This window comes from Lathyrus oleraceus, chromosome 4 (genome assembly GCF_024323335.1).
Source record: "Lathyrus oleraceus cultivar Zhongwan6 chromosome 4, CAAS_Psat_ZW6_1.0, whole genome shotgun sequence".
Classification (NCBI taxonomy): Eukaryota; Viridiplantae; Streptophyta; class Magnoliopsida; order Fabales; family Fabaceae; genus Lathyrus; species Lathyrus oleraceus.
Window position 1 is genome coordinate 428,556,335 of NC_066582.1, and position 12,599 is coordinate 428,568,933.

General features: G+C 30.7%; 2 protein-coding genes and 1 pseudogene across 2 annotated transcripts; all 3 read right to left on the reverse strand.

The window, feature by feature from the left end:
• Nucleotides 1-1,969: 1,969 nt before the first annotated feature.
• Nucleotides 1,970-4,863, reverse strand: LOC127075862 (uncharacterized). Its single transcript, XM_051017357.1, has 3 exons — nt 3,741-4,863; nt 2,900-3,002; nt 1,970-2,797 (listed from the first exon to the last, which is right to left on the reverse strand). The coding sequence occupies exons 1-3, from the start codon at nt 4,401-4,403 to the stop codon at nt 2,256-2,258; spliced, it is 1,308 nt and encodes a 435-aa protein (XP_050873314.1). The 5' UTR covers nt 4,404-4,863; the 3' UTR covers nt 1,970-2,255.
• An 808-nt stretch (nt 4,864-5,671) lies between these two features.
• Nucleotides 5,672-6,364, reverse strand: LOC127137815 (uncharacterized). The gene has a single exon (XM_051064238.1). It carries the CDS (start codon nt 6,362-6,364, stop codon nt 5,672-5,674), a length of 693 nt encoding a protein of 230 aa, XP_050920195.1.
• A 184-nt stretch (nt 6,365-6,548) lies between these two features.
• On the reverse strand, nt 6,549-7,948 carry LOC127137816 (uncharacterized; annotated as a pseudogene).
• Between the last annotated feature and the right edge of the window lie 4,651 nt (nt 7,949-12,599).

A 12,599-nucleotide genomic window follows, 5' to 3' on the forward strand; every position in this document is an offset into this window, starting at 1 on the left:
CGAGGGCGTTTATTACCTAAATATTTTCATCCCGCCTAGGGCAAGAACAACAAGAACAAAAACAAGAACAATGACAAAAAACAAGAAGAAGAAGAAGAAGAAGAAGAAGAAGAAGAACAAGAACAAGAACAAGAACAAGAACAATAATAAGAACAACAACAAGAATAATAAGAATAACAACAAGAAAAACAACAACAATAACAACAAGAAAAAGAACAACAAGAACAACACCAACTAACATTGCTAACTTGAGTCCATGTTTCCCTTGTCTTATTCAAGTTGGAGAAGAGATAATTGAGTTCTGAAATTTGTTAATGAAAGAAATGGTGTTTTTGAATTTTGTTTATGGAAGAAATGATATTTTCGAGCTTGATTTAGTGGAGAAATAGAGTGTTGCAAATGGAAGAAGATGTTTAGAGTTCGAAAGATGAAGTTTGTTTAAGTTGGAAATTCATCTATGTTTTAGGTTTCACGCAGACCACTAATGATATTGTCTTGAGCGTTGATACTCACTAAATGGACGACAAAGATTTGTTTAAGGACAGTGAAGAAACTCAATAGACAAGCTTATATTTCCAACCTATCATAAAAAGTGGCTTAAAAATAAATATAAATAAAAATATAAGTTCCAACCTATCACAATGGTTACTTTAAACAACATTTATTGTATGTCTTAACCTATCACAAAAGTTACTTTAAACAACCGTTGTTGTATGTCTTTTACTAAATAAATAAAAACAAAATTATAGGTGTTATCATTTGAACTCATGACCCGACGCCACTTTTCACTGCGGTTGAAAGTTTCAACTATGGTGAAAAGTGGCTTACAAATAAATAAAAACAAACTGTAGATACTATGATTCGAACGCATAATCAGACACCACTTTTCACCACAACTGATATCTATGACCGTTTTGAAATGTCATTTAGTAAATATCAAACACAAAAAAACGCCAAAAAAAATTACTACTACAGTTAACAGAAAACCATTATAAAATAAATGTTACGGAAGATTTATTTTGTATTAGTGGTAATATTAATTTACAACATTGTTATTCCTACATCATTTCTTACACCAAATACTTACACCGTATACACTGTTCACCGTATTTATACGGTAAACAATGTATTTTAAAAATAAAATAATATATTTATGAACAATATTTTGAACAGTACACATGAACAGTGTCTATGAACAATGCACATGAACACTGAGTTAAAATAATGAAAAAAGTTGATTAATTAAATGCAAAAAATTGGTTAATAAAGTGACGAAGTTGATTAATAAACGTTCATATATTAAAAATATTTTTTAGTGATAAACCAAAGTTGATTAATGAAAAGTAAAAGATTGAGTAATGAAACTATATGAAATTGGTTAGTAAACGTCCCGACATTAAAAATAATTTTGAAAAGTCATCAAAATTGGTTAATACAAGTTATGAAATTGGTTAAAAAAAAATTATGAAATTGATTAATAAACATTTAGATAATAAAAATTAATACTTTTTTTATATTTTTAAGAAAATAATATATTATTATAATATTTTACTGTTCATTATATTGAATAACAGTAAAATACGGTATAGGTGTAAAATGTGATGTAAGATTAACATTTTTCATTAATCTAATCTATATATGCGCGCGCACACATATATATATATATATATATATATATATATATATATATATATATATATATATATATATATATATATATATATATATATATATATATATATATATATATATATATATATATATATATATATATATATATATATATATATATATATATATATATATATATATATATATATATATATATATATATATATATATATATATATATATATATATATATGAATAATACTAATTTAATATGCATGAGTATTACTAATTTAATCTATTTTATGACACACATGTGCGTAATACTAATTTAATATATAGTATAAGAACACTTCCAACGTTAATTATCAAGAAAAGCACATTTTTATTGACTTATTTACATATATGTTGAACAATTAAAGACTTCTGAAGTACCTGCCCTAAAAAGAAGGCATGAGTTATGCCTTGAAATCCATCAATTGATTTACATATATGTACCCATTACAACCCTTGTGCAACATCTCTAATCACCCTTATTCAAGAGTATCATAAATTGTGAGTTGTATCCCAAAGCAATCCATGTGCACTTGGTGAGGGTCTCATAGGGTGAGTATAGCATGGTCCAAATAAGGTCCCTAATCCTCTCATCAACCATCCGTCTCAAAAATATCATCAACCAAACTATGCAATATAGCTTCCCCAATCTCTAAAACCAATTCCTCTTGCTCCTCCTCAAACCTACACCACCTATTTCTCCTATCCATTTCCTTGATATAAGCACCTTTATTAACATGCACAATATCATAGTTATTTTCAAATGACTCATTTATCCAATCTTCAGCCATTGTCAATATCTCCAACTCAAACCCCTCATCACCCCTCTTTTGGTTTCTATTACCGTTTAGTTCTTCTTTGAAAAATTCCAACAAAACTATACCTAAATTGTCATCACAATTTTGCAATGATGAACTTGTTGCTTTAACACAATGTAGCAATTGGTTTGCCTTTTCCTCAACCCAATCTTGTTCTTCATTTTTTTTCTCCTCCTCCTCCTTATCATCTTTATATTCTTCATCATAGTATGATTTCTCATCTAATGAAAGACATTTATCTAGGTTTGCAATTGCAAGGTCAAATTTTACAAGACTCTCAAATTTATCAGCAGTTTGTCTGCATTTTTGTTTTCTCCCTGTTTCAAATATAAAACATTATTAGTATCACTCTAATAAAACAGTAAAATTGTTAAGTTTCAAATGAAAATTAAAAGCTACAAATTATTGGAGAAACTTACTTTCAATATTGGCAAGGCTTTGGTCGAAGAGTGAATATTCATGTTCTGCAACATGAAGAACTGAAACTGGACTGTGTTGTTCATCTTGGCAAATCAAATTTTCCTGTCAAGATTACATACGGATTCTTATCAGCAACACAACAATTCCAATAAACATGACATGCTTTGAAGAGTTAAGGGTTGGAAAATTCATAAATTGGTCCCTATATTCATCGCTAATTATATAAAAAAGTACTATGATTTTAAATTGTAAATTAATATTTTTGATGTGTTAGACTCCGGTCCACAACCATATCAAACTACAATTGCGATAATTTAAAAATGAAGCTTCCTCCCACATTATGAACACATAAAACAATTTTGTCTAGGTTTCTAAATATTTTCGTCAAAATTCAAAATTAATAACGTCAAAACTGTACTTCTGAAAAAATCTTATTATTAAGTGTTTTTAACAAATATTTCAAACTCTTATTAATTAAAATTTACAGTGCAATGCAATGCGCATCGCAATATTACAATTATCATAATAATAACATTTCAACTACAACAGTGATAACCGTCATACGCATCTATGATTACAAGTGTAATTTAAAACTATGACAATAACTATCATAACCATCTTGAAGAATTAACAATCAGTATTAATCTTTTAGAGTTAAGGAATTAAAATATCACGAAAAAAGATATTATACCTAATATATATATATATATATATATATATATATATATATATATATATATATATATATATATATATATATATATATATATAAAACAAAAAGAAATACAAGCAGACACACAATAAGTTTTGAAAGGTACGTTGCATTCAATAATTACTCACCTTGGCCCCAACGAACGGTGCCAGCGAATCCTTGCTGACAAAAGCAGATGAAAACGAATTTCTATGACTCTCTTCAACGCCGTCGTTTTGCGCTTCCCATAAAGCATTAAAAAAATCACCGTCACTCCAGCTAGAACCATCGCAACTACTACTACAAGTTGTTCCAGTTGTAACCGTAGGCGATTCCGTTACATAACGGTTAAAATCAAACGGCGGTGACGGAACGGAAGGTTGTAAATCTCGGAACGATTTCCACCGGATGATGTCTTTGATTTTCACCGTACTGAATTCGATTTCGATCTCTCTTTCTCCTTTGCATCTTTGGCGGCTTCTTCTTCTCTTTGATGATAGTTTTCGTGAGAGGCTTCGTGGTATAGAAAGCATGGTGGAGGGTGATTTTGTAATTTTGAAGAATGAGACGTTGTTTTTTATGGTTTGTATCAGTGTTTGAAATTTCGATGATGATGATGAAAGTGTGTGATGGATTTGAATGGTGTTGTTGTTGATTGGTGTGAGTTTAACGACGTCGTTTTGTGTTGTTGTTCTTGGAAATGATTTGAATCCGCTTGAGGAACATGAGTTTGGATTCTCGCTTAGAAAATCCTTTAACATTCTTGGTCTTCGCTCCATTGAGTTGAATATTCTTTGTTGCACCACCTCCATTTTGAAAAGGAGAAAATATTTTCTAGTATTATTGTTGTAATCAATATGCGTGTTTTACAAAATCGAATGCAATTGTAATTGTGACTGCAATTGTAATTGCGACTGCAATATTAAGATGCGCTTCGAGGCAACAAGCATCAAGTATAGTTGATTGCTATAATAGCACTATCAATTTTTAGCTATTTAAAGTGAGAGAGGAATGGAATGATAGGTTGGTGGAAAATTGAAGAGTATGGGAGTGAGGGGATGGAATATATATAAAGAAGGGTGTGGGAGGGGAAGATGAAGAAGGGAGGAGGTAGGTTCTAGGTGGAGATCTCAATAATATGAAGCCATGAAATTAATATTATAGATATATGGGGTGCTCCATAGCTTGTGAAGGTAAGTACTATAGTGAGAGTATAGTGAAGGACTATTGAAAATATTAATTCAACTTGTGGGGGTGGTTGTAGAAATATTATAATGATTATGGTTATGGAGAGAGGGAATGAGACAAGAAAAGTGTAGAAGCGTGGATGGTTCTTAATGATTAACTTAATCATGGGTTACAAATATTTTATGTCTTATTAGGAGTGATATAGAGAGAAAGTTGTGAGTGTTGTGATTTTAAGTGTCTTTTTCAATTGGAAGCATGTCGTTTAGTAGACGATATGTGAGTTGACTCAAATCAATGCGGGTCCGGATTTGTTTGATATACTTGATTGATCACATGAAGCAATTTGGGACATGTACCAACTGATCTGTCCTATTGCTATGCCTTTGTCTTGCTGGTAGTGTATAGTGGGGGACCCTTAGTTTTGAGTCTTTTGTCCATATATGGAGATGGTATTTTTGGATTAGGACCATGTGTAAGTCTTGTTTACAACATGTATGCGTAGTAGTATTTGAAGGATTTATACTTTCATAAAATAGGATCTCTCTTCGAATATTGTTTCGGTTAGGAAACAAAATGTAGGGTAAAATATATAGTTAGATGAGATATTGAATAGGTGGAACAACTTTTTATTACATTAAGGACTAACGTATAAGATTATCATTTTAACGTTCAAGTCAATATAAAAATAACAAGTAACGTGAGAGCAGGGGCGAAGCTAAATTTTTTGAGTAGTGGGATTAATATAAATATAACATTTTATTTTCAAAAATATAAATATAAATTATAATTGTTCTCTATAATTTTTCATGTTCTGAAAATGTTGAATGATTTTCTTATTTTCAACATCAACAAAAATATATCTCTCAATGTAAGTAACTAAGCAATCATTTAATCAATCATCACCCATGCGATTTCGCATTCGATTCTCGATAATATTTATAGCAGAGAAAGCTCTTTCAGCTGTTGCAGTTGCCACCGGTAATATCAGAGATAACTTTAAAAGCAAATATACCAACGGGTACACAACATGTTTTTTGGTCTCTACGAGCTTGGTAGAAAGATCACCAATCCCCTCTAATTCTGAAAATTCACTGTCAGAGCATACATCGAAGAAATAGTTTTCAAACAGACAATCTAATGTCAATAATTCAACTTGAGAAAACTCTGAAGGATAAAATTGAGCTAAACGAATCAACCTCTCCTTATCGAATGTAGAAAATGAATCTCTTGGACTTAAACAAGCTACACCAAGGAGCAACTCAGTATTCACTTCTGTAAAATAATTGTTCAACTCTTGAAGTTGTCGATCAATCACTTCATAATATAATCCAACTTGAAAATGGTGTAAATTAGATACTTTCTCCATTTTTCTCTTTGACTTTTTTTGTGTCGGTTGAAAAGTGTCATCCATATCTGGAATGTCAATATCATTATGCTCACAAAATAATGAAACATCATTCAACAAAGAATCCCAACCATTATCTCTTATAGCTTGTAGCCTTATTTTGGACACATTTACTAACTTCATGTCATTTACAATATCTTGATCACTTCTTTGTAATGCTTGAGATAAATCATGTGTCATTCCTAAAACTATTTTCATCAAGTGCAAGATGAAAATAAATTCAAAAGATTGCATATAATTCATCAGCATTAGTGCTTCACCTTTTTTTATCTAAAGTCGTTCCATCTTCCTCAACCATTTTTAGCACATCAATCATAGAAGAGAATAAAGAAACTATACTAAGTAATGTACCATAATGTGAGCTTCATCTTGTTTCCCCCACCTTCTTAATTGTCATTTCTTGATTTAAGCCACACCCACTAGAGATTTCTCCATGCTCCAATGCTTGTTTCACCTTTGTAGCTTGACTTTCACGAAGAATATCTCGACTCTTACATGATGCTCCAACAACATTATACAAATTAGCAACCAAATTAAAAAATAAAGCAATTTTAGAATGCTTTTTTGCTAATGTGACAAGAGCTAATTGGAGTTGATGGGCAAAACAATGAATAAAAATGCAGAACAATTCTCTTTAAAAATCAAGCTTTTTAGACCATTGTATTCACCCTACATATTGCTTGCTCCGTCATAGCCTTGTCCACGTATCCTTGACAAACTTAATTCATATTTTGAAAATAATGACTCCAAACCCGATTTCAATGTTAGAGCACTAGTATTTGAAACATGAACAACACCAAGAAAATGCTCAATAACTTTTCCTTCATTATTTACATAACGTATAACCACAACCATTTGCTCCTTCACCGAGATATCACGAGATTCATCAATTAAAATAGCAAATAAATCATCTCCAAGATCATCCAGTATAACTTGAGTAACGACCGTTGCAGCACCTTTAACAATATCCTTTTGAATATCAGGAGATGTTAACTTAAGATTTCCATGACAATTTTTCCAAACTTTATAAATATCTTCATTATGGTTAACAAGAAAATTCATAAGTTCAAGAAAATTCCCATTATTTCTGGATGAAATTGACTCATCATTACCACGAAAAGCTAAACCTTGTGCTAATAAATATCGAATGCAATCAATTATACCTGTCAAATGAATTCGATAGTCCTCTTTAACTTGATTGGATTGTTTACACAAGACACCTTCAATGTGTTGCTTTTGTTTCATTAGAGCTTGACAATTTCTCCATGCTTGATTATGAGAGCTACTTACATCTCCAAGTTGAACTCGAAACCTTTCACTTTTTTTCCAATTTGTAAAGCCTTCTGTTATAAAGGCATCACCGCAACCTTTATGTTCTTCAAGATGTGACCTCATAAGATAACATCATAAACAATATGCAGCATCCTCACTTTGACTATATTCCAACCAACTACCAGATTTTAAATACCAATCCGAATTAAACCTACGAAAGGTATCTCCAAATTTTCTTTGTGGAAAAATAATTTCTTTTGGTTGACAAGGACCCTTTTGCAAATAATATCTTCTAATTTCATATCTATCACTTGGATGATAATCTGACATTTTTGGCCTTAAACCGAGATCGTTAGGAAGTTTTTCCAATTCAAACTGCAAAAACCTTTTTTTCATGGGAGGATCCAGTTTGGGGCTTCGACGTTCATTAGGTGTTTGAGGATTATGATTTGATGATTGCTCTGTTGCTTTTCTTTTGAAATATTTTTCCATTTCTTATTACTAAAAACAAAACAAAAAATCACAATTAAAATCATATTCATAAAATTCATAATAATACTATAAAATTGATACAAACACAACCATTTCAAACAAACACTACAAAACTCTAAAAATAAATTTTCTGCCATTAACACAATCTCAAGCTTAATAAAGTAATAATATATTTTTTACACTTACTACAATAATAAAAATAAATTATAACTTCATAAAGATTAAAATTAAAAAATGTACATTTTAAAAGATCAACAATGGAGAAGAAGCTAGAAACAGAAAGACACTTTGTAGTGAGAGAATAAGGAGTGGGAGAAAGAAGAATATGAAAAGTGGTTTGTTTCTAGAAAGAGTAAAAGAGAATTAATAGGAATATGAAAAAAATATGAGTTAAATTTTTTAATTTTATTTGAAGAATTTAATTTATTTTAAATGCATATGGATGTATGTGATACTCCGAATTATTTTATTAAGTGGGGGCATTATTATTTTTTCTTCCTAATATTTAGGACATTAAATTATTAATATATTATTAAATATTAATCAAAGAAGAATATGGTGGGGGCATGGGCCCACCCTTTCTTCTTAATACCTCCGTCCCTGCGTGAGAGTAAGAATGAATTTGAATACTGAAATAGCGTGTTTCACCTTTATATATTAGGATCGGTTGAAATTGTTCATGTGTGATGCGACCCATTGTATGGATAGCCATTAGATTGAATCTGATGGTGATTTATGTGTTGAAGTGTTGTATTATTTACTTTTTGCTAAGTGATGTCTACCTATTATGTCATTGTTACACTAAAGGTTCGCTAATTTGCTATGAGCCCTATGAATGGCCCAAAACAGATGTCGTCCAAGCCCTTACTCTTATTTTGCAAGTGAGGTTGTACATCATTATTGTTGTAATGTATATAAGAGGTTCTTGGCTCACCAATCTTCCTTTTTCGCCGCTTGTGGGTTTGAGTAATTATTCTTCTTCTTCGTATGTGATTTCTTGATATTTCACTTCTCAATGGCGATTCTTCAAAAATTCTTTTGGATAATGATTCCTAAAAAATTCTTCTGAATGACGATTCCTTAAAAATCCTTTCGGATGATGATTCTTAAAAAAAATTCTTCTAAATGATGATTCCTCGGGAGACCCTTCATACACAGTGACAATTCTTTCGTGTGATACTTCTAGTGTTGATCTTTCAACATTTTCTTCATTTAGCTTTTTTGATGAAGATAAGGATTTTGAAGATTCTTCGAATGTTCTTGAATTCTTCTCTTCATCTTTTAGTAGCTGGATTAACTCTTTAAGTTTCAGGATGAGTTCCTCCTTGGATTTTTCGTAAAATTCATGGCGATCCTTTCTACCTTTGGAATCAAATATTGAGTCATTTTCTAACACCAGGTCTTGAATATAAGATATTTGTTAGAAACACAGTTTTTGAAATAAATTTAAAGGATTTCAATGTTTGAGAACCATCTTTGAAGATATTCTTCACTTTCACTTGGTGTCCCATCTTCTTGAATATGCATATTCATTCTCTCTTTATTGATCAGGAAAATTTTCATAGATCATTTCAAGAGTGTCTCATACTTCCTTGGGAATATTATAATTAAAAACATATAAGTACTTTATAGTGTTTGAAGCACTCATCATCAAGTACTTGGCTTTAAAACCTAATTTAAATTTTCTCTTATCTTCCGCAGCCCAAAGATTGATTCGTTTATTTACTACTTCGTTATTAATAAAATGAGTAAAAATAAACAGACCATTTATAACAAAATCCCAGAATTCAAAATTAATAGCTTCAAAAAAAATTCTTTCTTGCTTTCCACATGACAAACATTTCACCATTAAATTGTGGAGGTGTATTCATAAAAAGCTTCATATTAGAAAAAGTATTTTTGAAGTCGCCATGCTACCTCCTAAGACGGTTTTGTGGATTCATGTGTTTGCAGTTACAACTATTTGCAACCGTCAAATGACCTTGGTGGTTTTGATGATGATAACACCTAATGTCAAACAAAGATTGGTGAAATCCTTAATGACCCATGCTTCAGCAACATCTGATGATGGTGTCTATCAAAGAATCTATATCAAACCTCATCAATAGAAGAGTCAGTTTCTAGATGAAGTGTTAAATCAATGATGAATCAAGAAGAGGAACTTGAAGCTTCAAGATTGTGAAATAAAGGAAGTGTGAAAGCTCATGTGGTTTTGTGTCTGAGTGATCAATTATTATAAAGGTGCAATAGTAATCTCAAGATACTAAGACATCTCACACATACTTAAAAATGTTTGAAGCCTCTCACTTTTTGAAAAAAAATACCTGAAAATGTTTTTATGCATGTACCTACGAGATTATTGGCTTGCTGAAACGATTAGGAGTTATATTTACACTAGATAATCAATTAACTTACTAGGGTTAATTGGTTAACTCTTTTGTAACACCTCTCAATTGTTTAAGGAGACTTTTAATTATTAGTGATGGTGAATTTGGAAACCTTCCATATTTAGCTTATCTAATTGATTAACCATAGACTTAATAAACTAGATCATGAAAAAAGTTCATAGATCTTTTCCTTTTGAGAAAGTTTTTATCCTATAAATAGGGAGTTTCTCCTCATGTTTATTTTACACCAGAAATTAAATATATAGTTATTCTTTCTCATTTTTGCTCTCCCCTACTTCATCTTTTCTAATTCTTCACGAAGTTGTCTTAGTGTCAAGATGGTGAAAAATACACGTGACAATTTGATTGTATTGGTGGTTGTTGCATTTTTTCTAGTTCAAGGGTGCGATTCTCTTTAGAAATATTCTTGTTTTGGTTCTTGAGATTAATCTGTTAAAATCTATGTTTGATTCTTGTTATCAGTCGATTAAAATCTCTATTTGGGTTGTGGGCTTAACATATTAAAAACTTTGTTTGGTTTATGGATCCGCCTATGTAAAATCTCTTATTTTTGTAAACTTTTTGTTGGCATATTCTTAAAAGCTTAATAATTATTATTAGTGGAACTCTCAAGAGGTAATTCTTGGGGATAAGAGTAGGCCAAGTGGTAGGCTGGACCAGTATAAAGCTCTGGTACATTCTTTCTAACTTTATCTCTTTAATTTTGTCATTTACTTTCATCTTATTCTTCTATGTTGTGCTATCTCTATTGAACTAACATTAACCGTTTTTAAGAAAGAATTTTTATAAATAAACTTGATTTCTAAATAAAAAATTCATCCCCCCCCCCCCACACACACTCTTGTGTTTGGAATCACTTGTTCAATTAGTGACATCAAAGCCTAACTTCTGTTTTAAGATTAATCGTCCCAGGAGGAAGGGATGATTTTAAACGATTCATTAAACAAGCTCCCATCTTTTAATTGAGAAGGATCTACTTTGTGGAAAGAGAATATGAGAATCATTATAGAAAAGTTGAATTTTGATATTTGAAAATCTATAAAGAATGATTATTTTGTTCTCACACATCAAGTTAATTGTGTTATGGTAAATAAAGAGGAAGATGAATGGACCAAAGACAAAGATAAAAAATTTAAATCAGTTTGGAAGCGAAGACTAGGATTATTACCTCTTTTGGTATTGATGAGTTTTTTGTGTTTCTAACCGCGAGTCTGTCAAAGAAATATGGGACACCCTCCAAGTTACCCACGAAGGTACAACTGAGGTGAAAAAGGGTAATAATGAACATATTACCTCATGAATATAGACTCTTCAGTATGAAACTTAAACAAATTTATGACATACATAAACACTTCATTCACATCGTAAATCACCTGAGAACTCTTGGAAAAGTTTTTCAAAATAAGGATTTGGTTGTAAAAGTTCTTAGATGCTTAAACTACAATTGACAACCCAAAGTCATTGCAATTTATGAATATAGGGACTTATCATCCATGGACTTGACTACTCTTTTTGGTAAATTGCAGGAACATAGATGGGCTGAAAAGACTTGCAGATAACAAGGAAGGCGACAAGAAAAAGAAAACTCTAGCATTCAAAACCGGCGAATAAAAGTATTCTAACTCCGATGAATAAATGACACTAATCGTTCAAAACTTTAGAATATTTATGAAATACAAAAAGTAGATCCTCATTTACTCATGCTTTCTTTCAAAATGGAAAGAAGGGGCATATAAGACCAAATTTCTCTCAGAACCATAAAAGGAACCAGAATCTGAGAAATTTCAAGAAGCCTAAAAAATAAGATAATAAATCTTACATTTCCTGGGATGAAAATGACATGAATTCTTCAGATGATGAAGAAGCTAACATATGTCTCATGAATAAAACAAGATAATTTCCCATTTCTCCTATCATGACTTATTTTGTATTCGTAAGAAGTTAAATAAAGAAAAAAAGTAAGTTAACATATTTTGTCTCCATTTCTAAAAACATTATTTCTTCCATTGATTTTGAAAGTGAAAAACTCTTGGAATAAATAGAAAATATTAAAGAAAGGCAAAATGTTTTAGCTTAAATCTCTTCACGTTCCTACTAAGTAGTAGATGAATCTATCAAGTGCGATCAATGTGATATTTTGAAAAGTGAAAATAAGGATTTTCATAACAAACTTGATAAATTCACTAAGAGAATAGATAACTTGAATCTTATTATTGGAAATAAAATAGCATCATATAATAAAG

What these genes read in the sequence shown, in the direction of transcription:
- LOC127075862 (XM_051017357.1), bottom strand. Translation starts at nt 4,403, where the DNA reads ATGGAGGTGGTGCAACAAAGAATATTCAACTCAATGGAGCGAAGACCA. An exon ending in CACCGTTCGTTGGGGCCAAG is followed by an intron (nt 3,003 to 3,740) that starts GTGAGTAATTAT and finishes TAATCTTGACAG; the next exon opens with GAAAATTTGATTTGCCAAGA. An exon ending in AAGCCTTGCCAATATTGAAA is followed by an intron (nt 2,798 to 2,899) that starts GTAAGTTTCTCC and finishes TATTTGAAACAG; the next exon opens with GGAGAAAACAAAAATGCAGA.
- LOC127137815 (XM_051064238.1), bottom strand. Translation starts at nt 6,364, where the DNA reads ATGACACATGATTTATCTCAAGCATTACAAAGAAGTGATCAAGATATT.